The sequence below is a fragment of the Lithobates pipiens genome, unplaced genomic scaffold (assembly GCF_037356315.1).
Source record: "Lithobates pipiens isolate NorthernLeopardFrog02 unplaced genomic scaffold, aLitPip1_a1.2 Scaffold_30, whole genome shotgun sequence".
Classification (NCBI taxonomy): domain Eukaryota; kingdom Metazoa; phylum Chordata; class Amphibia; order Anura; family Ranidae; genus Lithobates; species Lithobates pipiens.
In genome coordinates this window covers 32,293,661-32,321,452 of record NW_027507791.1, presented here as the reverse complement: position 1 = coordinate 32,321,452, position 27,792 = coordinate 32,293,661, and the positions used below count along the sequence as shown (strand labels likewise).

General features: G+C 46.1%; 1 protein-coding gene across 2 annotated transcripts; it reads right to left on the bottom strand.

Moving 5' to 3' along the window:
• Nucleotides 1–707: 707 nt before the first annotated feature.
• On the bottom strand, nt 708–27,792 carry PPOX (protoporphyrinogen oxidase). Of its 2 annotated transcripts, XM_077463958.1 has the most exons (13): nt 27,661–27,792; nt 24,121–24,224; nt 22,938–23,072; nt 19,233–19,348; nt 18,704–18,836; nt 17,852–17,996; nt 16,380–16,573; nt 15,804–15,864; nt 14,389–14,507; nt 9,353–9,466; nt 9,030–9,179; nt 6,696–6,738; nt 709–2,196 (listed from the first exon to the last, which is right to left on the bottom strand). In XM_077463958.1, exons 2-13 carry the CDS (start codon nt 24,205–24,207, stop codon nt 2,066–2,068), a joined length of 1,428 nt encoding a protein of 475 aa, XP_077320084.1. In that variant the 5' UTR covers nt 24,208–24,224; nt 27,661–27,792; the 3' UTR covers nt 709–2,065. The 2 variants fall into 2 exon arrangements, with proteins under 2 accessions (XP_077320085.1, XP_077320084.1); XM_077463959.1 differs by lacking the exon at nt 22,938–23,072 and having other exon boundaries at nt 708–2,196.

Sequence of the window (27,792 nt, the reverse complement as noted above, 5' to 3'; positions counted from 1 at the left end):
TTTGGTGTGGAAGTTCTCCCATTGAGCGGTACAGCCTGGACCCTGAGGTGGGATTGGGTGAGGTTGAGTTGGTTGGGTTAGGTGAGGTTGAGTTGGGTTGGTTGAGGATCAGTTGGGTTAGGTGAGGTTGAGTTGGGTTGGTTGACAATCGGTTGGGTTAGGTGAGGTTGAGTTGGTTGACAATCGGTTGGGTTAGGTGAGGTTGGGTTGGTTGACAATCGGTTGGGTTAGGTGAGGTTGAGTTGGGTTGGTTGACAATCGGTTGGGTTAGGTGAGGTTGGGTTGGTTGACAATCGGTTGGGTTAGGTGAGGTTGGGTTGGTTGACAATCGGTTGGGTTGGTTGACATTCGGTTGGGTTGGTTGACAATCGGTTGGGTTGGTTGACAATCGGTTGAGTTGGGTGAGGTTGGGTTGGTTGACAATCAGTTGGGTTAGGTGAGGTTGGGTTGGTTGACAATCGGTTGGGTTAGGTGAGGTTGAGTTGGGTTGGTTGACAATCGGTTGGGTTGGTTGACAATCGGTTGAGTTGGGTTGGTTGACAATCGGTTGGGTTAGGTGAGGTTGGGTTGGTTGACAATCGGTTGGGTTAGGTGAGGTTGAGTTGGGTTGGTTGACAATCGGTTGGGTTGGTTGACAATCGGTTGGGTTGGTTGACAATCGGTTGGGTTAGGTGAGGTTGAGTTGGTTGACAATCGGTTGGGTTAGGTGAGGTTGAGTTGGGTTGGTTGACAATCGGTTGGGTTAGGTGAGGTTGGGTTGGTTGACAATCGGTTGGGTTGGTTGACAATCGGTTGGGTTGGTTGACAATCGGTTGAGTTGGGTTGGTTGACAATCGGTTGGGTTGGGTGAGGTTGGGTTGGTTGACAATCAGTTGGGTTAGGTGAGGTTGGGTTGGTTGACAATCGGTTGGGTTAGGTGAGGTTGGGTTGGTTGACAATCGGTTGGGTTAGGTGAGGTTGGGTTGGTTGACAATCGGTTGGGTTGGGTGAGGTTGGGTTGGGTGAGGTTGGGTTGGTTGACAATCGGTTGGGTTGGGTGAGGTTGGGTTGGTTGACAATCGGTTGGGTTAGGTGAGGTTGAGTTGGGTTGGTTGACAATCGGTTGGGTTAGGTGAGGTTGAGTTGGTTGACAATCGGTTGGGTTAGGTGAGGTTGGGTTGGTTGACAATCGGTTGGGTTAGGTGAGGTTGAGTTGGGTTGGTTGACAATCGGTTGGGTTGGTTGACAATCGGTTGAGTTGGGTTGGTTGACAATCGGTTAGGTGAGGTTGGGTTGGTTGACAATCGGTTGGGTTAGGTGAGGTTGAGTTGGTTGACAATCGGTTGGGTTAGGTGAGGTTGACAATCGGTTGGGTTAGGTGAGGTTGGGTTGGTTGACAATCGGTTGGGTTAGGTGAGGTTGGGTTGGTTGACAATCGGTTGGGTTAGGTGAGGTTGAGTTGGTTGACAATCGGTTGGGTTAGGTGAGGTTGAGTTGGTTGACAATCGGTTGGGTTAGGTGAGGTTGGGTTGGGTTGGTTGACAATCGGTTGAGTTGGGTTGGTTGACAATCGGTTGGGTTGGGTGAGGTTGGGTTGGTAGACAATCGGTTGGGTTAGGTGAGGTTGAGTTGGGTTGGTTGACAATCGGTTGAGTTGGGTTGGTTGACAATCGGTTGGGTTAGGTGAGGTTGGGTTGGTTGACAATCGGTTGGGTTAGGTGAGGTTGAGTTGGGTTGGTTGACAATCGGTTAAGTTGGGTTGGTTGACAATCGGTTAAGTTGGGTTGGTTGACAATCGGTTAGGTGAGGATGGGTTGGTTGACAATCTGTTGGGTTAGGTGAGGTTGAGTTGGTTGACAATCGGTTGGGTTAGGTGAGGTTGACAATCGGTTGGGTTAGGTGAGGTTGGGTTGGTTGACAATCGGTTGGGTTAGGTGAGGTTGACAATCGGTTGGGTTAGGTGAGGTTGACAATCGGTTGGGTTAGGTGAGGTTGGGTTGGTTGAAGATCAGTTGGGTTGGTTGACGATCAGTTGGGTTAGGTGAGGTGAGGATCAGTTGGTCACCCATCTAGGACACGTCTTCCGTTAGCGTCCCATCAGGCCTTGGACAGACTTTTTTGCGTTGAAGATGCAATCGTTCACAGAAACGCCCCGATACGAGGCTCCGAGGAGGCTGAGGGGAAGGTGGTGCTCATCAATGTAGGAGAAAAGGTTTTCTGAAGGGAAGAGAAACGACCATTAAAAAAAAAAAAACTCACAAAAGTCCCTCTACAGACCCAAAATCGGTTTGGATCTGCAGCTTTCATTGTAGGAAGCTCTGGTGATCCTGCCCACAAGGATCCTTATTCAGGCCCTTCCTAGTATATAAAAAAAAAAAAAAAAAGTGACAACGCTCTTGCCCATTTGCTGCCCTGTGTAGTCACCTTCTGACATGCGCCCCCTGGTCCATAGCAGCAGTGATGAGCTCAGGCTAATATCTGAACCCACGTAGGTGAGACAATCAATACACAGATACAATATGTTGTCAAAAGTATCGGGACACTCGCCTTTACATGAACTTTAACGACCTCCCAGTCTTAGTCCGGAGGGTTCAATATTGAGTTGGCTCCGCCCTTTGCAGCTAGAACAGCTTCAACTCTTCTGGGAAGGCCGTCCACAAGGTTTAGGAGGGTCTAGGGCAGTGATGGTGAACCTTGGCACCCCGGATGTTTTGGAACTACATTTCCCATGATGCTCCACTACACTGCAGAGTGCCAGTGCATCATGGGAAATGTAGTTCCAAAACATCCGGGGTGCCAAGGTTCGCCATCACTGGTCTAGGGGAATGTTACACCATTCTTCCAGAAGAGCATTTGTGAGGTCAGGCACTGATGTTGGCCGAGAAGGCCTGGCTCACAGTCCTTGCTCTAATTCATCCCAAAGGTGTTGAGGTCAGGACTCTGTGCAGGCTAGTGAAGTTCCTCCACCCCAGACTTGCTCATCCATGTCTTCAAGGACCTTGCTTTGTGCACTGGTTGAAACCATTTGGTGGAGGGGGTTGTCTTTCAGAGGTTGGGCTAGGCCCCTTAGTTCCAGTGAAGGGAACTCTTAAGGCATCGGCATACCAAGACATTTTGGACAATTTCATGCTCCCAACTTTGTGGGAACAGTTTGGGGACGGCCTCTTCCTGTCCCAACATGACTGCTCACCAGTGCACAAAGCAAGGTCCATAAAGACATATCTGAGCGAGTTTGGGGTGGAGGAACTTGACTGGCCTGCACAGAGTCCTGACCTCAACCCGATAGAACACCTTTGGGATGAATTAGATTGGAGACTGCGAGCCAGGCCTTCTCAGCCAACATCACAAATGCTCTTCTGGAAGAATGGTCAAACATTCCCATAGACACCCTCCTAAACCTTGTGGACGGCCTTCCCAGAAGAGGTGAAGCTGTTATAGCTGCAAAGGGCCAACTCAATATTGAACCCTCCGGACTAAGACTGGGGTGTCATTAAAGTTTGTGTGTAAAGGCAGGTGTCCCAATACTTTTGGCAATATCGTGTATATACATCTATAAACACTGAGATGGACACATCCGTATACAATACAAATTGGGGGGCCGCCGTACAACGGCCATGGAATCTTTCTACAGGGTGGAGACTGGACAGGCAGGTTGGCCCCGGGCGGTTTTGCTCCGGGGGCCCCTATGTATAGAATTACGGCTGCCGGTGAACTTTTCTCAGCAATGCGATTATCCTGTCAAGTCACCCCAATTAGAATCTGGTCAGGCAAGTGCCCCACCCCCCCACCAATCCTGAATACCCAGGTGTGACTGGATGACACCTCACCCCGAGGCAGGATACAGGGTGAGAAGACGGGACGGGGTCAACCGGGGGCAGATAGAAGTTATGTAGAGGCTCCGGGGACTAAACTTTTTTTTTTTGTAGGGAATGGATTAAACCCTTGTTACATCTGTGTCCCCATATAGGAATCTCCATAACTTCCTGTCTGGTAGACACAACAGGAAGTCAGTTTAAAAAAAAGTTTTGGTCTTTAGATCCACTTAGAGCATAGGAGGGGCACCAGGTATCTACATCCTCCCTCTAGTGTCCACAACTGGTAATTACCCCTAGACTCTACATCCTCCCTCTAGTGTCCACCACTGGTAGAGTCTAGTGGTAATTACATCCTCCCTCTAGTGTTCACAATTGGTAATTACCACTAGACTCTACCAGTTGTGGACACTAGAGGGAGTATGTAGAGTCTCTAGTGGTAATTACCATCTGTGGACACTAGAGGTAGTATAGAATTACCACTAGAGACTCTACATCCTCCCTCTAGTGTCCACAATTGGTAGAGTCTCTAGTGGTAATTCTATACTACCTCTAGTGTCCACAGATGGTAATTACCACTAGAGACTCTACATACTCCCTCTAGTGTCCACAACTGGTAGAGTCTAGTGGTAATTACCAATTGTGGACACTAGAGGGAGTATGTAGAGTCTCTAGTGGTAATTACCATCTGTGGACACTAGAGGTAGTATAGAATTACCACTAGAGACTCTACATCCTCCCTCTAGTGTCCACAATTGGTAGAGTCTCTAGTGGTAATTCTATACTACCTCTAGTGTCCACAGATGGTAATTACCACTAGAGACTCTACATACTCCCTCTAGTGTCCACAACTGGTAGAGTCTAGTGGTAATTACCAGCTGTGGACACTAGAGGGAGTATAGAATTACCACTAGAGACTCTACATCCTCCCTCTAGTGTCCACAACTGGTAGAGTCTAGTGGTAATTACCAGCTGTAGACACTAGAGGGAGGATGTAGAGTCTCTAGTGGTAATTCTATACTCCCTCTAGTGTCCACAGCTGGTAATTACCACTAGACTCCACAGATGGCAAGTACCACTAGAGACTCTACATACTCCCTCTAGTGTCCACAACTGGTAGAGTCTAGTGGTAATTACCATCTGTGGAGTCTAGTGGTAATGTACCATATGTGATTACCACTAGAGACTCTACATACTCCCTCTAGTGTCCACAACTGGTAGAGTCTAGTGGTAATTACCAGCTGTGGACACTAGAGGGAGGATGTACAGTCTCTAGTGGTAATTCTATACTCCCTCTAGTGTCCACAGCTGGTAATTACCACTAGAGACTCTACATCCTCCCTCTAGTGTCCACAGCTGGTAATTACCACTAGAGACTCTACATACTCCCTCTAGTGTCCACAACTGGTAGAGTCTAGTGGTAATTACCAGCTGTAGACACTAGAGGGAGGATGTAGAGTCTCTAGTGGTAATTCTATACTCCCCTCTGGTGTCCACAGCTGGTAATTACCACTAGACTCTACCAGTTGTGGACACTAGAGGGAGTATGTAGAGTCTCTAGTGGTAATTACCAGCTGTGGACACTAGAGGGAGGATGTAGAGTCTCTAGTGGTAATTACCAGCTGTGGACACTAGAGGGAGTATAGAATTACCACTAGAGACTCTACATCCTCCCTCTAGTGTCCACAGCTGGTAATTACCACTAGAGACTCTACATCATCCCTCTAGTGTCCACGGCTGGTAATTACCACTAGAGACTCTACATCCTCCCTCTACTGTCTACAGCTGGTAATTACCACTAGACTCTACCAGTTGTGGACACTAGAGGGAGTATGTAGAGTCTCTAGTGGTAATTGCCATCTGTGGAGTCTAGTGGTAATTTACCATATGTGGACACTAGAGGGAGTATAGAATTACCACTAGAGACTCTACATCCTCCCTCTAGTGTCCACAACTGGTAGAGTCTAGTGGTAATTACCAGCTGTAGACACTAGAGGGAGGATGTAGAGTCTCTAGTGGTAATTCTATACTCCCTCTAGTGTCCACAGCTGGTAATTACCACTAGACTCCACAGATGGCAATTACCACTAGAGACTCTACATACTCCCTCTAGTGTCCACAACTGGTAGAGTCTAGTGGTAATTACCATCTGTGGAGTCTAGTGGTAATTTACCATATGTGATTACCACTAGAGACTCTACATACTCCCTCTAGTGTCCACAACTGGTAGAGTCTAGTGGTAATTACCAGCTGTGGACACTAGAGGGAGTATAGAATTACCACTAGAGACTCTACATCCTCCCTCTAGTGTCCACAGCTGGTAATTACCACTAGAGACTCTACATCATCCCTCTAGTGTCCACGGCTGGTAATTACCACTAGAGACTCTACATCCTCCCTCTAGTGTCCACAGCTGGTAATTACCACTAGAGACTCTACATCCTCCCTCTAGTGTCCACGGCTGGTAATTACCACTAGAGACTCTACATCCTCCCTCTAGTGTCCACAGCTGGTAATTACCATTAGACTCTACATCCTCCCTCTAGTGTCCACAATTGGCAATTACCACTAGACTCTACATCCTCCCTCTAGTGTCCACAGCTGGTAATTACCACTAGAGACTCTACATCCTCCCTCTAGTGTCCACAGCTGGTAATTACCACTAGAGACTCTACATCATCCCTCTAGTGTCCACGGCTGGTAATTACCACTAGAGACTCTACATACTCCCTCTAGTGTCCACAGCTGGTAATTACCACTAGAGACTCTACATCATCCCTCTAGTGTCCACAACTGGTAATTACCACTAGAGACTCTACATCATCCCTCTAGTGTCCACAACTGGTAATTACCACTAGACTGTACATATTCCCCCTCCCCCCACAAGTCCAGAAATATTCTTACCGATGTGTTTCCAGTGTCCCAGCGTATACTGAGGAATACAGCTCTGCCAAAAGGAATGAGAGATAACATTTTGTAATAAAAATAACAGTGCTATCAGAATACTAATATTACCAGAACAGTGCTAGACCATCCAACATAAAGCCTACGATACCATTGCTATTAATGCGTGTTAAATAGTAATTAATATTAATGAATACATGTTGGTAAAAAAAAAAAAAAATACCAATCTTTAAAATTACATAATATTTAAAATTATCATCACAATCGAAGTTTAATTATCTTATATATTTTGCCTTCCCCGGTTCCATCCTCACGATTATTTAATTAGTGAATAAATCCTTTCCATTTTCCTTATATTATACCCATAATGTGTCCCTCTAGTGTCCACAACTGGTAATTACCACTAGAGACTCTACATACTCCCTCCAGTGTCCACAGCTGGTAATTACCACTAGAGACTCTACATACTCCCTCCAGTGTCCACAGCTGGTAATTACCACTAGAGACTCTACATACTCCCTCCAGTGTCCACAGCTGGTAATTACCACTAGAGACTCTACATCCTCCCTCCAGTGTCCACAGCTGGTAATTACCACTAGAGACTCTACATCCTCCCTCCAGTGTCCACAGCTGGTAATTACCACTAGAGACTCTACATCCTCCCTCCAGTGTCCACAGCTGGTAATTACCACTAGAGACTCTACATACTCCCTCCAGTGTCCACAACTGGTAGAGTCTCTAGTGGTAATTACCAGCTGTGGACACTGGAGGGAGTATGTAGAGTCTCTAGTGGTAATTACCAGCTGTGGACACTGGAGGGAGTATGTAGAGTCTCTAGTGGTAATTACCAGCTGTGGACACTGGAGGGAGGATGTAGAGTCTCTAGTGGTAATTACCAGCTGTGGACACTAGAGGGAGTATGTACAGTCTCTAGTGGTAATTTACCAGTTGTGGACACTGGAGGGAGTATGTAAATTACCACTAGAGACTGTACATACTCCCTCCAGTGTCCACAACCGGTAATTACCACTAGAGACTCTACATACTCCCTCCAGTGTCCACAACCGGTAATTACCACTAGAGACTGTACATACTCCCTCCAGTGTCCACAACCGGTAATTACCACTAGAGACTCTACATACTCCCTCCAGTGTCCACAACCGGGTAATTACCACTAGAGACTCTACATACTCCCTCCAGTGTCCACAACCGGCAATTACCACTAGAGACTCTACATACTCCCTCCAGTGTCTACAACTGGTAATTACCACTAGAGACTGTACATCAGGAGGTATCAAACTGGCTGCCCTCCAGCTGTTGCAAAACTACAAGTCCCAGGAGGCATTACAAGGATGACAGTTACAAGCACGACTCCCACAGGCAGAGGCATGATGGGACTTGTAGTTTCGCAACAGCTGGAGGGCCGCCAGTTTGAGTCCCCCCTGCTCTACATACTCCATCTAGTGTCCACAGCTAGATATCACCGGGTCCCTGCGCGTCTCCATGCAATGCAGGCAGATCATGGCTGGTGGGAGGAGCCAACTGGGGGCCGTACATGGCTTCCTACATCCCAGCACCCACCCTCAGTACTCCTCTCAGTCCTGATGCAAGCGGTGGGAGGAGTTATGCAAATATCAAAGCCCCCCCCTTATGGGTGGAGGTCAGTCTGGAGGAGTGGGCGTTCCTAGGCAGGCTGCATTTACATTAGGCGACACCCACACGTGATGCCGATCCTCCACAATTGAAAGAACTGACATCCAATGAACGAACAGCTGGTCGCCCTCCAGCCAGGAAAGGGGGCGGGGGGCTCTGTCTGACTTGCTGCAGCTTCTAATGCACATTATGAGAAGCTCACAGTGTGCGGTGAAATCAGAGGAAGTCACTTCAGTCCAGGGGGGGAGGGGCCTGCACACCCGGAGGATGGAGGGAGGAGCTAAATAGTGACTTGCAATTTAGTTTTTTTGCAAAAGCTGTACAACGGTGACACCTGCAGGTCATGGCAGGAAACTACAGTTCCCCAATTATTATTATTACTTCTACATGGCTCTGACAAGGAACGGCTGCTCCTCCAATTATTCTGTTAATCCCGTACTGAGAGTAATAGGAAGTTTAGAGTCACTGAAATCCTGAAAATGCCATTTACCTGGCTGTCAACTGGAAGGCGTACACAGCATACTTGTGGCTCAGAAGGCTCCAACAGCAGAGCTATCAGTAGATCAGCCAGGGAACTAGCATTTTCAGAGGGATAGAAGAAAAAGTTATGTGTGCTTTCTGTATATCTCTGAGCACAGGTCTCCATTATGTCCCCCCCTCCCACCCCCACCCCCACCCCACCTTATTGATGCTGACGATGGCTCGGCTCGGCTTCTCCTTCACTCCCAGCTGAGTCGCCGCCGCCGCAGTCGCCAGGCTCAAAATCTTCTCAGGATGAACGGACTCCAGGTCCCCCAGGTTGCTTTCAAACCAGGCGCCGCCCAGCATCACCTGACAAGGACACAAAGATGAAGGTCACCCCCTCGGCATTTCATGGAATGGGGGGGGGGGGGGGGGGTAACATATTGCAGGAGGAAGGTCTCCAGATTTTATGGGGGGGGACGGGGGACACACAATTCCCAGCATGGAGTGTCAGCTCTGTGGCCCAAGTCAGGTCACGTTACCGTTAGCCTGGTAGATGCCGATCCTTTTCGGTTGTGTTCTGGATAGGTGAGCGAGTCGTACACAATCCCCAACAGGGCGGCGTCCTCAAAGGATGGGATGAGATGACCGAAACCCTACGGGGTGGGGAGAGGGGGGAAGAGATGCTTGAGAGGAGCGCAGAGCAAAGCAATGGCGAATTAATAAATATATGTTTATTAAATAAATAAATAAAAAAAACAAAACATTATACACTTTTTTTTATGCAAATGGAGCAAAGTCAAACATTCTTGGGCTATTTTCCTATATATATTTTAGGGGTGCACCGAATGGGTTTTTTGGTGCCGAAACCAATACCGAAAATGAAAAATACACTAGGCCGAAACCGATACCGAAACATATTTAAAAAATATATATTTTTATACAGTAGATGGTCAGAGACTGGGCACGCGGTACAAGAGATGGTCAGAGACTGGGCACACGGTACAAGAGATGGTCAGAGACTGGGCACACGGTACAAGAGATGGTCAGAGACTGGGCACACGGTACAAGAGATGGTCAGAGACTGGGCACACGGTACAAGAGATGGTCAGAGACTGGGGACACGGTACAAGAGATGGTCAGAGACTGGGGACACGGTACAAGAGATGGTCAGAGACTGGGCACACGGTACAAGAGATGGTCAGAGACTGGGGACACGGTACAAGAGATGGTCAGAGACTGGGGACACGGTACAAGAGATGGTCAGAGACTGGGCACACGGTACAAGAGATGGTCAGAGACTGGGCACACGGTACAAGAGATGGTCAGAGACTGGGCACACGGTACAAGAGATGGTCAGAGACTGGGCACACGGTACAAGAGATGGTCAGAGACTGGGCACACGGTACAAGAGATGGTCAGAGACTGGGCACACGGTACAAGAGATGGTCAGAGACTGGGCACACGGTACAAGAGATGGTCAGAGACTGGGCACACGGTACAAGAGATGGTCAGAGACTGGGCACACGGTACAAGATATGGTCAGAGACTGGGCACACGGTACAAGAGATGGTCAGAGACTGGGCACACGGTACAAGAGATGGTCAGAGACTGGGGACACGGTACAAGAGATGGTCAGAGACTGGGGACACGGTACAAGAGATGGTCAGAGACTGGGGACACGGTACAAGAGATGGTCAGAGACTGGGCACACGGTACAAGAGATGGTCAGAGACTGGGCACACGGTACAAGAGATGGTCAGAGACTGGGCACACGGTACAAGAGATGGTCAGAGACTGGGGACACGGTACAAGAGATGGTCAGAGACTGGGCACACGGTACAAGAGATGGTCAGAGACTGGGGACACGGTACAAGAGATGGTCAGAGACTGGGCACACGGTACAAGAGATGGTCAGAGACTGGGGACACGGTACAAGAGATGGTCAGAGACTGGGCACACGGTACAAGAGATGGTCAGAGACTGGGCACACGGTACAAGAGATGGTCAGAGACTGGGCACACGGTACAAGAGATGGTCAGAGACTGGGCACACGGTACAAGAGATGGTCAGAGACTGGGGACACGGTACAAGAGATGGTCAGAGACTGGGGACACGGTACAAGAGATGGTCAGAGACTGGGCACACGGTACAAGAGATGGTCAGAGACTGGGCACACGGTACAAGAGATGGTCAGAGACTGGGCACACGGTACAAGAGATGGTCAGAGACTGGGCACACGGTACAAGAGATGGTCAGAGACTGGGCACACGGTACAAGAGATGGTCAGAGACTGGGGACACGGTACAAGAGATGGTCAGAGACTGGGGACACGGTACAAGAGATGGTCAGAGACTGGGCACACGGTACAAGAGATGGTCAGAGCCTGGGCACACGGTACAAGAGATGGTCAGAGACTGGGCACACGGTACAAGAGATGGTCAGAGACTGGGCACACGGTACAAGAGATGGTCAGAGACTGGGCACACGGTACAAGAGATGGTCAGAGACTGGGGACACGGTACAAGAGATGGTCAGAGACTGGGGACACGGTACAAGAGATGGTCAGAGACTGGGGACACGGTACAAGAGATGGTCAGAGACTGGGCACACGGTACAAGAGATGGTCAGAGACTGGGGACACGGTACAAGAGATGGTCAGAGACTGGGGACACGGTACAAGAGATGGTCAGAGACTGGGGACACGGTACAAGAGATGGTCAGAGACTGGGCACACGGTACAAGAGATGGTCAGAGACTGGGCACACGGTACAAGAGATGGTCAGAGACTGGGGACACGGTACATGAGATGGTCAGACTGGGGACATGGTACAAGAGATGGTCAGAGACTGGGGACACGGTACAAGAGATGGTCAGAGACTGGGGACACGGTACAGAAGATGGTCAGAGACAGAGGACGTGGTACAGGAGGTGTCCCCCATTGCAGCCAGTGTGCCTGTGCCCCATTTTGCAGCCAGCCCGTGCAGGGAAGAGAGCCGCCTCCACCGCCTGTTTAATCACAGCGCCGGGAACATCACAGCTTTTCATTTCAATAGCTGTGTGTTCCCGGCTGCGCCGTCACACACAGCCCCTCCCCCTTGTCCGGGCACTTTGATAGACAGATCACCCACAGGATTGGACGGATGATCTGTCTATCAAAGTGCCCGGACAAGGGGGAGGGGCTGTGTGTGACGGCGCAGCCGGGAACACACAGCTATTGAAATGAAAAGCTGTGATGTTCCCGGCGCTGTGATTAAACAGGCGGTGGAGGCGGCTCTCCTGCACTATAGTATACCCCCATGATAGGCAGCACCAGAGGCGGGGGCGGAGCCACGCCCCATTTCCGGGTCCATTATCGCCCGTTTTTCTCTTTCGGCACATTGCCAAAAAGGCCATTTTCGGCCAATATGTTTCGGCGGCCGAAATGTCGGTGCATCCCTAATTATATATATATATATATATATATATATATATATAAAAATATAGGAAAATAGCCCAAGAATGTTTGACTTTGCCTCATTTGCATAAAAAAATAATAATAATAATATATAATCTCTTTGCCATTTTTTCTTTTTCTATATTCTTTGCCATTTGAATGTGGAAAATACCAAATTATGCCCACTAGATGGCACCGACTACTATCATTTATAATAAATATGCTCCTCTGCACCATCTAGTGGCCATAATGCAGTATTTATAGATTTAAAGCGGAGGTCCACCCTAAAGTGGACCTTCCGCTCATTGGATTCCTCCCCCCCTCCGGCGCCACAATTGGCACCTTTCAGGGGGAAGGGGGGTGCAGGTACCTGTACAGTACAAGTATCTGCACCCACTTCCGGGATAGCTCTCTGCGGAAAGGGGCGTAGATTACAAAAGTGCCCCGCTGCCTGCTGGGAAACACACAGAGCCCAGAGGCAGCGGGGACCGTCCTTATTGCGCAGCGCGACTCGCGCATGCGCAGTAGGGAACCGGGAAATGAAGCCGAAAGGCTCCACTTCCTGATTCCCATACCCAAGATGGCGGCAGCAGCACCCGAGAGACGATCTAGAGATCGGCTTCGGGTGCCGACATCGCGGGCGCGCTGGACAGGTAAGTGTCACTATTTTAAAAGTCAGCAGCTGCAGTATTTGTAGCTGCTGGCTTTAAAAAAACGCGGAGTCCCGGCGGACTCCCGCTTTAAAGGGTTACTACACCCCGTTGCGGTTTAGTAAACCTTTAAATCTATAAATACTGCATTATGGCCACTAGATGGTGCAGTGGAACATATTTATTATAAATGACAGTAGTGCCATCTAGTGGCCACAATTCAGTATTTATAGATATAAAGGGTTTCTAAACCTGCGTTATTTATTTTTTATTTTTTAAACAAAGAAGAATGCAGATTTAGAAGCCCTTTAAATCTATAAATACTGAATTCTTGCCACTAGATGGCACTACTATCATTTATAATAAGTATGCTCCTCTGCACCATCTAGTGGCCATAATTCAGTATTTATAGATTTAAAGGGTTACTAAACCCGCGTTTTTTTATTTTTATTTTTAAACATGCCATACTTGCCTCCACTGTGCAGTTGGTTTTGCACAGAGCAGCCGTGATCCTCCTCTTCTGGGGTCCCTCATCGGCGCTACTGGCTCCTCCTCTTCTGGAGTGCCCAGTCGGAGAAGCGCTCTCCTTTGGGACAAGCATGCAGGCAAGGCTCCTGAGTCCTGCCTCTATTGGACACAGAAAGCAGGACTCGGCCCCGCCAACCCCCCCCCCCCCCCGCGCGCGCGTAATTGGATTTGATTGACAGCAGCGGGAGCCAATGGCTGCGCTGCTGTCAATCTATCCAATCAGGACACGAGACACCAGCTAGAGCGGGTGTGCTCGCCCCCCCCCGGGGGGAGAAAAAGAGCGGGTTCATGTGAGTAAAATGGGGGCACTGCAGCACAACAGAAGGATTTTCACCTTAATGCATAGAATATATTAAGATGAAAACACACCAGGGTTTACAACCCTTTTAAGTTACAATAATATATGCAAAAAAAAAATTAAAAATTGCATAGCTGTTAGTCCATCTAACCTGCATGTACATTAGTTTTGAGCAAAATCGAATGTTCTTGGGCTATATTCTCTGCTAATTCAATGTGTGAATGCAAAAAAAAAAAATACCGCATTATGGCCACTAGATGGCTCCAAGCATCATAAAATATAAGTATGCTCCTCTGCACCATCTAGTGGCCGTAATACACTATTTATAGAATCAATTTACTAGAATATATGCAAAACAATTTGCATAGCTGTTTGGAACATCTAAGCTGCATTTGCATTCGTTTTGGAGCAAAATTGAACGTTCTTGGGCTATATTCTCTGTCATTCGAATGTGTAAATGCAGAAAATACCGCCTTATGGCCACTAGATGGCGTTGACCATTATATATATGAAAATCAATGGAGCTGCGACTTGTCATGCGGTTTTACAAACGTCCAAAATGTACAGGCTGAGAAGAAAAAATAAAATAAAAATAAAATTTTTATATTTTTAAAAAAAAAAAAAAAAAAAAAAAAAAAAAAAAAAAAAAAAAAAAAAATCGCTCACCGATACGGGTAAAACCTCTCCGTCGTACTCCAAGTTCACCACCGCCACGTTGGCCGAGCTCAGCTGACGCAAGGTGTCCGCCATGGGTTTGGCGACCGGGTCCAGCAGCCTGCTCAGAGCTGGAGACAAAATAAAGAAATAATAAATAAAAAAAGTGGTTTGAGAAAATAAAAGAATAGAATATAACCAATCTTATGAAATTCAAAATAGAAATACAATTTGAATTCATACAGAATAAAATTAGAAAATAAGATATATATAACAAACAGAAAGATTATAAAAATAACTTTTTTCAGAGATTTGAATTTCGAATAGAAAAGAACAAAAAAAAAAATTTATATTATATATATATATATATATATATATATATATATATATATATGAAAATAAAATAACAATTTTTTTTTTTATTTGAATTTTGAATAGAAAAAGAAAAACGAACAAAATAAAAAATACCACACAGTCGAATAAAATGGAAAAGAATATAATAGAAAAGAACAAAATAGAAAAAAAAAGAACAAATAAAAAAATTGGAAAAAAAAATGGAATAGAAAAATAGGACAGAATAGAAAATAAAGGAACAAACTAAAATAAAATTGGTTATTTTCTATTCCCTTTTATTTCCTATTTTATTTTAGTTTGTTCCTTTATTTTCTATTCTGTCCTATTTTTCCTATTCCATTTTTTTTCCCCCAATTCTTTTATTTTCTATTCTATTCTGTATTAATTCAAATTTATTCTATTTGAATGTCAGACGATTGGTTATATTCTATTCCTTTTATTTTCTATTCTTTTTTTTTTTTTTTAATTCTTTTCAGAAATTTGAATTTCGAATAGAAAAAAGTCCTTTTTATAATCTACTTGTTATATCTATTTTTATTTTCTAATTTTATTCTGTATGAATTCAAATTGGTTATTTTCTATTCCCTTTTATTTCCTATCTTATGAAATTCAAATAGAAATACAATTTGAATTCATACAGAATAAAATTAGAAAATAAAAATATATATAACAAGTAGATTATAAAAATGACTTTTTTCTATTCGAAATTCAAATTTCTGAAAAGAACAAAAAAGAGAATAAAAAAAAAAAAAAAAAAAAAAATAGAATAGAAAATAAAAGGAATAGAATATAACCAATTGTCTGAAATTCAAATAGAATAAATTTGAATACAGAATAGAATAGAAAATAAAAAACAGAACAATAGAAAGAATATAGAAATAAAACTTTTTCCTTTAAATTTCGAATAGAAAAAGAAACAAAATAGAAAAAAAAAAAAAAAAAACACACCACACAGTAGAATAAAATGGAAAAGAATAAACCATTTTGAATGCAATACGAAAAATGTGAAATCGATTCGAATAAACTAAACAAATTCCGAAAACAAATTAAATGAATTTAACTAAACCCATTACCTTCTGCTGGGACCGCGCTGAACACGTGATCGGCCGTGACGCCGCCATTCGGAAGTTTTATCTGTTAAAACAAACACACCTGATTATTATTTTTCTGCATCATATTATTATTATTCTGCATTTTCAAGAAGCAATTTGTTTTAAGAGCCCAAAAAAATGTAAAATAAAAATAAAATAAAAAACCACAATCATAGAGAAAAAAACAAAAATAAAAAAAACAAAAAAAAGGTTCCACTGAGAGCCACGGCTTAATGAAAATAAGCAACTTGGGGTTATACTGCCACCTACAGGAGAAATAGACACTAGGAAAATTGGAAACTGAAGGCCGGCCCCCCTGAGGCTATAAACCCCTCCCCCAACCAGAAAAAAAAAAATTCAAAACTAAAACGTTGGGTTTGGTTTGGGGGGGTTATTCCGCCACCTACAAGAGAAATGGCCACTAGACACACTGAAACTGAAGGCCGGCCCCCTTGAGGCTGAAACCCCTCCCACCTCCTCCAACAAGACATAAGTAAAAGAAATGAAACCCACAAATTCAATTTTATTACAACCCCCGCCCCCCTCCCCCACAGTCACCTTCCAGCCGTTGTTGGGGGTCCTCTCCATGGCCTCCACAGGGGTGTCCTTGTGTATCTCCACCCCCCTCCGCTTGATGTAATCTTCCAAAGCGTCAGACAGCGTCTGCATCCCCCCGCGCAGCGACCACTGGCTCCACCGCTCCTTCTTGGCCTTCTGGACGAGAGCCGAGTCCAACTCCGGGGTCTTCTCCGCTGGAATATGAACAGGAATGAGTACAGACTATGGAGGAGATCCCCGGGGGAGGAACAATGTAAAGGGGGCGTGGCCAAATGAAAGTGGGTTTGGTCAGTGATGCGTGAGTAATGAGATAAATCATGCACTGCCCCAGTAACATCTCCTCTTACATTGGTGGTCATTGAGGAGCCCCAGTAACATCTCCTCTTACATTGGTGGTCAGTGACGAGCCCCAGTAACATCTCCTCTTACATTGGTGGTCAGTGACGAGCCCCAGTAACATCTCCTCTTACATTGGTGGTCAGTGAGAAGCCCCAGTAACATCTCCTCTTACATTGGTGGTCAGTGACGAGCCCCAGTAACATCTCCTCTTACATTGGTGGTCAGTGAGGAGCCCCAGTAACATCTCCTCTTACATTGGTGGTCAGTGAGGAGCCCCAGTAACATCTCCTCTTACATTGGTGGTCAGTGAGGAGCCCCAGTAACATCTCCTCTTACATTGGTGGTCAGTGAGGAGCCCCAGTAACATCTCCTCTTACACTGGTGGTCAGTGGGGAGCCCCAGTAACATCTCCTCTTACATTGGTGGTCAGTGAGGAGCCCCAGTAACATCTCCTCTTACATTGGTGGTCAGTGAGGAGCCCCAGTAACATCTCCTCTTACATTGGTGGTCAGTGAGGAGCCCCAGTAACATCCCCTCTTACATTGGTGGTCAGTGAGGAGCCCCAGTAACATCTCCTCTTACACTGGTGGTCAGTGGGGAGCCCCAGTAACATCTCCTCTTACATTGGTGGTCAGTGAGGAGCCCCAGTAACATCTCCTCTTACATTGGTGGTCAGTGAGGAGCCCCAGTAACATCCCCTCTTACATTGGTGGTCAGTGAGGAGCCCCAGTAACATCTCCTCTTACATTGGTGGTCAGTGAGGAGCCCCAGTAACATCTCCTCTTACATTGGTGGTCAGTGAGGAGCCCCAGTAACATCTCCTCTTACATTGGTGGTCAGTGAGGAGCCCCAGTAACATCTCTTCTTACATTGGTGGTCAGTGAGGAGCTCCAGTAACATCTCCTCTTATATTGGTGGTCAGTGAGGAGCCCCGGTAACATCTCCTCTTACATTGGTGGTCAGTGACATGGCTGTGACTGACACGCCCCCTCCAATATAATTAGTAGGCAGGTGGGCGGGAAGTGGGAGGGACTTGGGTGCATTTATTTGGGGAGAGACCACATGGTGCCATTTGTATCAGAAGATGATAAAAAAAAAAAAAAAAAAAAAAAAAGAAGGAGTCGATCACCTACCTCCGCCCGTCGCCATTCCCAGGATGACCGATCTTTTCCGCGCTTCCGCGTCATGCAGGAAGGGAAAACAAGAGCGCAGGCTGAGCTTCCGACAGTCGCCGGCGAAGACCCCCCGACACAGACTGTCCACCACGATGTCCGCCAGCTGCAGGGGAGAAGAGCAGCAAGACGCCATTAATAAATCCCAAGTATGGGCAGATAGAGAGATACAAGCTATAGTGCAGGTATAGAGGAAGGAGAAGAGAGTATTTCAGGAGAGGAGAGTTATAGAGGAAGGAGCAGAGTATTTCAGGAGAGGAGAGTTATAGAAGGAGGAGCAGAGTCCTTCAGCAGAGCAGAGTATTTCAGGAGAGGAGAGTTATAGAGGAAGGAGCAGAGTCCTCCAGCAGAGAAGAGTATTTCAGGAGAGGAGAGTTATAGAGGAAGGAGCAGAGTATTTCATAGGAGGAGAGTTATAGAGGAAGGAGCAGAGTCCTTCAGCAGAGCAGAGTATTTCAGGAGAGGAGAGTTATAGAGGAAGGAGCAGAGTCCTCCAGCAGAGTATTTCAGGAGAGGAGAGTTATAGAGGAAGGAGCAGAGTCCTCCAGCAGTGCAGAGTATTTCAGGAGAGGAGAGTTATAGAGGAAGGAGCAGAGTCCTCCAGCAGTGCACAGTATTTCAGGAGAGGAGAGTTCTGGAGGATGGAGCAGAGTCCTTCAGCAGTGCAGAGTATTTCAGGAGAGGAGAGCTATAGAGGAAGGAGCAGAGTCCTCCAGCAGAGCAGAGTATTTCAGGAGAGGAGAGTTATAGAGGACAGAGCAGAGTCCTCCAGCAGAGCAGAGTATTTCAGGAGAGGAGAGTCTCATTTCTTACCTCTTTTCCGAAGCGGCGTGTGAAGAAATCATGGACGCTCTCATCCTCCCGGGATCCGCGGGGAGCGGTCAGGTCCTGCAGGCCACACAGGAACAATGGTCGGGAGAAGGGGGGGATGGTGCGAAGAACCCCCCTGTGATGGAAGAGAAATATGAATGAGGTGATAATACGCTGTGTTCGTTTCCCTTTCTTTAACCCCCTTTCTCGTTCTCCCTGGAATCCCTTTAAATAGCGATGAACGCTGGGGGGGGGGGGGGGGGGGGTTCGATCATGTGACCACCGTCACATGATGGGGAGGTTCCATTCACGCAATGCGACTTTTGACATGGAAGTCGCAGCCCATTCTCTTCAATGGCACTACTTTGATTCAGAGAGTGTAAAGTCGGATCAAAGTCGCACTGGAAGTCGTGCATCCCGATTACCTCCTGCACTCAGTGACCCCCCCTAATTTGGGGGTTCCCAATACCCGGACCCCCCCCAGACCCCCACACAGGAAAACGCAAAGCCTGAGCAGCCCCCGACATCTCACCCCAGACTGGAGGGCATTTTGTGCAGCTTCTTGCGGACGTAGAGGAAGCGGTTCTTAGCGGCGGGGTGACTCCTCGGGATGGCGATCAGATCGCTTTCCAAGCCGAGTTCTGACACCTATAGGAGGGAAAGTGTGGCAGTCAGTCAAACAATCGTGCGAATGGGCGTAACCCCTTCATGACTGGCAAACACGTGCAAAAAAAGGGGCGGACTTCTGTCCTCTACACATCCCGTCATTGGGCAGCCGCAACTCCCCCCTCCCCCCTCCCCCGCACAGAGACCGAGCGATCGGTCCGCACTAACGATCAGTAGGGACTGCCTCCCGATCAGGTGACAGCCAATCACAGCGGTCACACAACTGACCAATCCCCCTCCAGCATTCATAGCTTTTCAAATATGGACACTGGAGCGGGTAGGAAGGGGTTAATAAGTCGTGTTTTACATCCACTTGGAGGTCCCGACATTGTCACTTGGGACAGGCGGCTCATTTATTTATTATATTGTAACGTGTTTGACATCGTTTTTTTGCATAAAACACAAAAAAATTTAAAATAAAAAAACAAAAACACCACACACATTGAACAAGGGCACCGGTCTAAAAGATATATTTGGTAAATAAAGCATATTATATTAGATATACATTATAATTGACAATTATTTATTAGATTATAATAATATTATATAATTATAAGTATATAGCGTCCATTATTTAAATTGATAATAATATATTTAATAAGTCATATTATATATCCACTTGGGAAAGACAGTTCATTAAATATGTACAATTGTTTCTTATATTACATTATTTATTATTATTATTATTATTATTATTATTAAGAGCTGCCCGTCCCAAGTGACAAATGTCAAGACCCCAAGTAGATGTAAAACATTACTTAATATATTATTAATAATAATAATAATAATAATAATAATAATAATAATAATAATAATAATAATAATAAAATGCAAATAGTGGACACTATATAAACACATATAATAAACAAATGATATTACAATTATAATATTATATATTTTAAGAAACAATTGTAAAATGATAATAAATGAGCCGTCTTTCCCAAGTGGATATAAAATGACTTATTATATTATAATTGTATTATATATTTTATCATTTCTGTTTAGTATAGGTGTTTATATATTGTCCACTATTTACATTAATAATAACAATACATTTAATAAGTCGTGTTTTACATCTACTTGGGGTCTTGACATTGTCACTTGGGACAGTTAGAGAAGAAAAGAGAGAAGAGAGAAGGAAAGAGAGAAGAGAGAAGGAAAGAGAGAAGAGAGAAGGAAAGAGAGAAGGAAAGAGAGAAGAGAGAAGGAAAGAGAGAAGAGAGAAGGAAAGAGAGAAGAGAGAAGGAAAGAGAGAAGGAAAGAGAGAAGAGAGAAGGAAAGAGAGAAGAGAGAAGAGAGAAGGAAGGAAAGAAAGAAAGAAAGAAAGAAAGAAAGAAAGAAAGAAAGAAAGAAAGAAAGAAAGAAAGAAAGAAAGAAGAGAGAAGAGAGAAGGAAAGAAAGAAGAGAGACGAGAGAAGGAAAGAAAGAAGAGAGAAGAGAGAAGGAAAGAAAGAAGAGAGACGAGAGAAGGAAAGAAAGAAGAGAGAAGAGAGAAGGAAAGAAAGAAGGAAAGAAAGAAAGAAAGAAAGAAAGAAAGAAAGAAGAGAAGAGAAGGAAAGAAGAGAGAAGAAAAGAAGAGAGAAGAAAGAAGAGAGAAGAGAGAAGAAAGAAGAGAGAAGGAAAGAAAGAAAGAAGAGAGAAGGAAAGAAAGAAAGAAGGAAAGAAAGAAGAGAGAAGAGAGAAGGAAAGAAAGAAGAGAGACGAGAGAAGGAAAGAAAGAAGAGAGAAGAGAGAAGGAAAGAAAGAAGAGAGAAGAGAGAAGGAAAGAAAGAAAGAAAGAAAGAAAGAAAGAAAGAAAGAAGAGAGAAGAGAGAAGAAAGAAAAGAGAAAGAAAGAAAGAAAGAAAGAAAGAAAGAAAGAAGAGAGAAGGAAAGAAGAGAGAAGGAAGGAAAGAGAAAGAAAGAAAGAAAGAAAGAAAGAAAGAAAGAAGAGAGAAGGAAAGAAGAGAGAAGGAAAGAAGAAAGAAGAAAGAAGAGAGACGAGAGAAGGAAAGAAGAAAGAAGAGAGACGAGAGAAGGAAAGAAAGAAGAGAGACGAGAGAAGGAAAGAAAGAAGAGAGACGAGAGAAGGAAAGAAGAAAGAAGAGAGACGAGAGAAGGAAAGAAGAAAGAAGAGAGACGAGAGAAGGAAAGAAGAAAGAAGAGAGACGAGAGAAGGAAAGAAGAAAGAAGAGAGATGAGAGAAGGAAAGAAAGAAGAGAGAAGAGAGAAGGAAAGAAAGAAGAGAGACGAGAGAAGGAAAGAAAGAAGAGAGAAGAGAGAAGGAAAGAAAGAAGGAAAGAAAGAAAGAAAGAAAGAAAGAAAGAAAGAAAGAAAGAAAGAAAGAAGAGAGAAGAGAGAAGAAAGAAGAGAGAAGGAAGGAAAGAGAAAGAAAGAAAGAAAGAAAGAAAGAAAGAAAGAAAGAAGAGAGAAGGAAAGAAGAGAGAAGGAAAGAAGAGAGAAGGAAAGAAGAAAGAAGAAAGAAGAGAGACGAGAGAAGGAAAGAAGAAAGAAGAGAGACGAGAGAAGGAAAGAAAGAAGAGAGACGAGAGAAGGAAAGAAGAAAGAAGAGAGACGAGAGAAGGAAAGAAAGAAGAGAGACGAGAGAAGGAAAGAAGAAAGAAGAGAGACGAGAGAAGGAAAGAAGAAAGAAGAGAGACGAGAGAAGGAAAGAAAGAAGAGAGACGAGAGAAGGAAAGAAAGAAGAGAGACGAGAGAAGGAAAGAAAGAAGAGAGACGAGAGAAGGAAAGAAAGAAGAGAGACGAGAGAAGGAAAGAAAGACGAGAGACGAGAGAAGGAAAGAAAGAAGGAAAGAAAGAAAAAGAAAGAAAGAAAGAAGAGAAGAGAAGGAAAGAAGAGAGAAGAAAGAAGAGAGAAGAGAGAAGAAAGAAGAGAGAAGGAAGGAAAGAGAAAGAAAGAAAGAAAGAAAGAAAGAAAGAAAGAAAGAAAGAAGAGCTGCCTGTCCCAAGTGACAATGTCAAGACCCCAAGTAGATGTAAAACACGACTTATTAAATGTATTGTTATTCATGTAAATAGTGGACACTGTTGTAATATAAGAAACAATTGGAGAGGGGACAGGGAGGGGGCGGGACAAGTGCCGACAGATTACAGACAGTGAGAATCTCCTATGACAGACAGATCAGTGGTCCAATGGTGGCCCAGGAGACGGGACTTCCTACTACAGAGGCCGCCTCCGAGGCAAATAAAATGGTAGTATTAGCGTATAACACACTCTATTTGCACCCAATTTTCATGGTGAAAAAGTGAGTGTTATACGCCAATAAATACAGTACATTTATGGGAATATAGTCGTGTTCTACATCCACTTGAGGTCCTGACATTGTCACTTGTGACAGGCAGCTCATTTATAATATATTATATTTTACATAAATTATAGGTTTTTATTTAGTGTCCACTATTACATGAATAATTCATGTTTTTCATCCCCTTGCGGTTCTGACAGCGGTCACTTGGGACCGGCAGCTCATTTATTATAATTTACATCATTTTATTTATAATTATAGTCACTTGTGCCTCTGGAGTCACGGCAGGAGACCCCGCACACGCTCAGTTTTGCTCCGGCGACTCACCATACACAGGGCGTTCTTGCCCACCAATCCCGCCGGGCGCATGCCGCGGGGGCCGTGCTCGAACACCGCGCCATCGTCTGTCCGCGTGGAGCGCATCCATCCCCCGAGCCGGGAGCTGCTCTCCAGCAAGATGACCTGTGTGACAGACGACACACCGAACATCACATAGAGAAGAACAGAGGCCAGCAATGACATCACATAGAGAAGAACAGAGGCCCGGCGATGACATCACATAGAGAAGAACAGAGGCCCGGCGATGACATCACATAGAGAAGAACAGAGGCCCAGGGATGACATCACATAGAGAAGAACAGAGGCCCAGCGATGACATCACATAGAGAAGAACAGAGGCCCAGCGATGACATCACATAGAGAAGAACAGAGGCCCGGGATGACATCACATAGAGAAGAACAGAGGCCCGGCGATGACATCACATAGAGAAGAACAGAGGCCCGGGATGACATCACATAGAGAAGAACAGAGGCCCGGCGATGACATCACAGAGAAGAACAGAGGCCCGGCGATGACATCACATAGAGAAGAACAGAGGCCCGGCGATGACATCACATAGAGAAGAACAGAGGCCCGGCGATGACATCACATAGAGAAGAACAGAGGCCCGGGATGACATCACATAGAGAAGAACAGAGGCCCGGCGATGACATCACAGAGAAGAACAGAGGCCCGGCGATGACATCACATAGAGAAGAACAGAGGCCCGGCGATGACATCACATAGAGAAGAACAGAGGCCCGGCGATGACATCACATAGAGAAGAACAGAGGCCCGGCGATGACATCACATAGAGAAGAACAGAGGCCAGCAATGACATCACATAGAGAAGAACAGAGGCCCGGCGATGACATCACATAGAGAAGAACAGAGGCCCGGCGATGACATCACAGAGAAGAACAGAGGCCCGGCGATGATATCACATAGAGAAGAACAGAGGCCCGGCAATGACATCACATAGAGAAGAACAGAGGCCCGGCGATGACATCACATAGAGAAGAACAGAGGCCCGGCGATGACATCACATAGAGAAGAACAGAGGCCAGCAATGACATCACATAGAGAAGAACAGAGGCAAGCGATGACATCACCGGGTATAAAATAAAGGGATTCGGGAATCACACTGTATGATCAAATCTGATTGGTCTAGGAGGGGGTGGGATCTCTCACCTTAGACACTTTGGCATCTTTCACCAGGTGGTAGCAGGCGGTGAGCCCACTAATACCGCCGCCAGCGACTACGACCGACCGCTGCATCCGAATCCCAACCGAGCCTGGAGACAACCACAGCGTTATTATACCATCTACATCATCTGTCAGGAGGGAGCGAAGCTCTGCAGATCTCTAGAGGGGTCAGTGATGGGATAATCTGCAGAATATATCAATATGGATCTGTCAGGAGGGGGAGGGGAGGGAGCGATGCTCTGCAGATCTCTAGAGGGGTCAGTGATGGGATAATCTGCAGAATATATCAATATGGATCTGTCAGGAGGGGGAGGGGAGGGAGCGATGCTCTGCAGATCTCTAGAGGGGTCAGTGATGGGATAATCTGCAGAATATATCAACATGGATCTGTCAGGAGGGGGAGGGGAGGGAGCGATGCTCTGCAGATCTCTAGAGGGGTCAGTGATGAGATAATCTGCAGAATATATCAATATGGATCTGTCAGGAGGGGGAGGGGAGGGAGCGAAGCTCTGCAGATCTCTAGAGGGGTCAGTGATGAGATAATCTGCAGAATATATCAATATGGATCTGTCAGGAGGGGGGAGGGGAGGGAGCGATGTTCTGCAGATCTCTAGAGTGGTCAGTGATGAGATAATCTGCAGAATATATCAATATGGATCTGTCAGGAGGGGGGAGGGGAGGGAGCGATGTTCTGCAGATCTCTAGAGGGGTCAGTGATGGGATAATCTGCAGAATATATCAATATGGATCTGTCAGGAGGGGGATGGGAGGGAGCGATGCTCTGCAGATCTCTAGAGAGGTCAGTGATGGGATAATCTGCAGAATATATCAATATGGATCTGTCAGGAGGGGGGGATGGGAGGGAGCGATGCTCTGCAGATCTCTAGAGGGGTCAGTGATGGGATAATCTGCAGAATATATCAATATGGATCTGTCAGGAGGGGGGAGGGGAGGGAGCGATGTTCTGCAGATCTCTAGAGGGGTCAGTGATGGGATAATCTGCAGAATATATCAATATGGATCTGTCAGGAGGGGGGGATGGGAGGGAGCGATGCTCTGCAGATCTCTAGAGGGGTCAGTGATGGGATAATCTGCAGAATATATCAATATGGATCTGTCAGGAGGGGGGAGGGGAGGGAGCGATGCTCTGCAGATCTCTAGAGGGGTCAGTGATGGGATAATCTGCAGAATATATCAATATGGATCTGTCAGGAGGGGGATGGGAGGGAGCGATGCTCTGCAGATCTCTGTACTCAGTCATGGGGCCAATCCTTTGTCACACAGGTGATCACATGACCAGTCGTACTGTACAGATGATACATTGTAATACACTATAAGAAGAGATCAGATACAATGTAACGACAGGAGGAGACGAGGACACAATGTAACGACAGGAGGAGACGAGGACACAATGTAACGACAGGAGGAGACGAGGACACAATGTAACGACAGGAGGACACAATGTAACGACAGGAGGAGACGAGGACACAATGTAACGACAGGAGGAGACGAGGATACAATGTAACGACAGGAGGATACAATGTAACGACAGGAGGAGACGAGGACACAATGTAACGACAGGAGGAGACGAGGACACAATGTAACGACAGGAGGAGACGAGGACACAATGTAACGACAGGAGGATACAATGTAACGACAGGAGGAGACGAGGACACAATGTAACGACAGGAGGAGACGAGGACACAATGTAACGACAGGAGGAGACGAGGACACAATGTAACGACAGGAGGATACAATGTAACGACAGGAGGAGACGAGGACACAATGTAACGACAGGAGGAGACGAGGACACAATGTAACGACAGGAGGAGACGAGGACACAATGTAACGACAGGAGGAGACGAGGACACAATGTAACGACAGGAGGAGACGAGGACACAATGTAACGACAGGAGGAGACGAGGACACAATGTAACGACAGGAGGAGACGAGGACACAATGTAACGACAGGAGGAGACGAGGACACAATGTAACGACAGGAGGATACAATGTAACGACAGGAGGAGACGAGGACACAATGTAACGACAGGAGGAGACAAGGATACAATGTAACGACAGGAGGAGACGAGGACACAATGTAACGACAGGAGGATACAATGTAACGACAGGAGGAGACGGGGATACAATGTAACGACAGGAGGATACAATGTAACGACAGGAGGAGACGGGGATACAATGTAACGACAGGAGGAGACGGGGACACAATGTAACGACAGGAGGATACAATGTAACGACAGGAGGAGACGGGGATACAATGTAACGACAGGAGGAGACGGGGATACAATGTAACGACAGGAGGATACAATGTAACGACAGGAGGAGACGGGGATACAATGTAACGACAGGAGGAGACGGGGATACAATGTAACGACAGGAGGAGACGAGGATACAATGTAACGACAGGAGGAGACGGGGATACAATGTAACGACAGGAGGAGACGGGGATACAATGTAACGACAGGAGGAGACGGGGATACAATGTAACGACAGGAGGAGACGAGGATACAATGTAACGACAGGAGGAGACGAGGATACAATGTAACGATAGGAGGAGACGACGATACAATGTAACGACAGGAGGAGACGAGGACACAATGTAACGACAGGAGGAGACGAGGATACAATGTAACGACAGGAGGAGACGAGGATACAATGTAACGATAGGAGGAGACGAGGACACAATGTAACGACAGGAGGAGACGAGGACACAATGTAACGACAGGAGGAGACGAGGATACAATGTAACGATAGGAGGAGACGAGGATACAATGTAACGACAGGAGGAGACGGGGACACAATGTAACGACAGGAGGAGACGAGGACACAATGTAACGATAGGAGGAGACGGGGACACAATGTAACGACAGGAGGAGACGAGGATACAATGTAACGATAGCAGGAGACGAGGATACAATGTAACGACAGGAGGAGACGAGGACACAATGTAACGACAGGAGGAGACGAGGATACAATGTAACGATAGCAGGAGACGAGGATACAATGTAACGACAGGAGGAGACGAGGATACAATGTAACGATAGCAGGAGACGAGGACACAATGTAACGATAGGAGGAGAAGAGGACACAATGTAACGACAGGAGGAGACGAGGATACAATGTAACGACAGGAGGAGACGAGGATACAATGTAACGATAGGAGGAGAAGAGGACACAATGTAACGACAGGAGGAGACGAGGATACAATGTAACGACAGGAGGAGACGAGGATACAATGTAACGATAGCAGGAGACGAGGATACAATGTAACGATAGGAGGAGACGAGGATACAATGTAACGACAGGAGGAGACGAGGATACAATGTAACGACAGGAGGAGACGAGGATACAATGTAACGATAGGAGGAGACGAGGATACAATGTAACGACAGGAGGAGACGAGGATACAATGTAACGACAGGAGGAGACGAGGATACAATGTAACGATAGGAGGAGACGAGGATACAATGTAACGACTGGATACAAAGTTACACAATGTGATCTTACCAGCTGCCCCTCTCTGATCCTCTCCAGCACTCACTGACACCTCCCACCCACATGGTATGGAGGACGGAGCACTGGAGGGGGTGTGTCTGTCAGCTGTAAGCCAATCAGAGTTGTGGGTTGAGGTGACAGGCG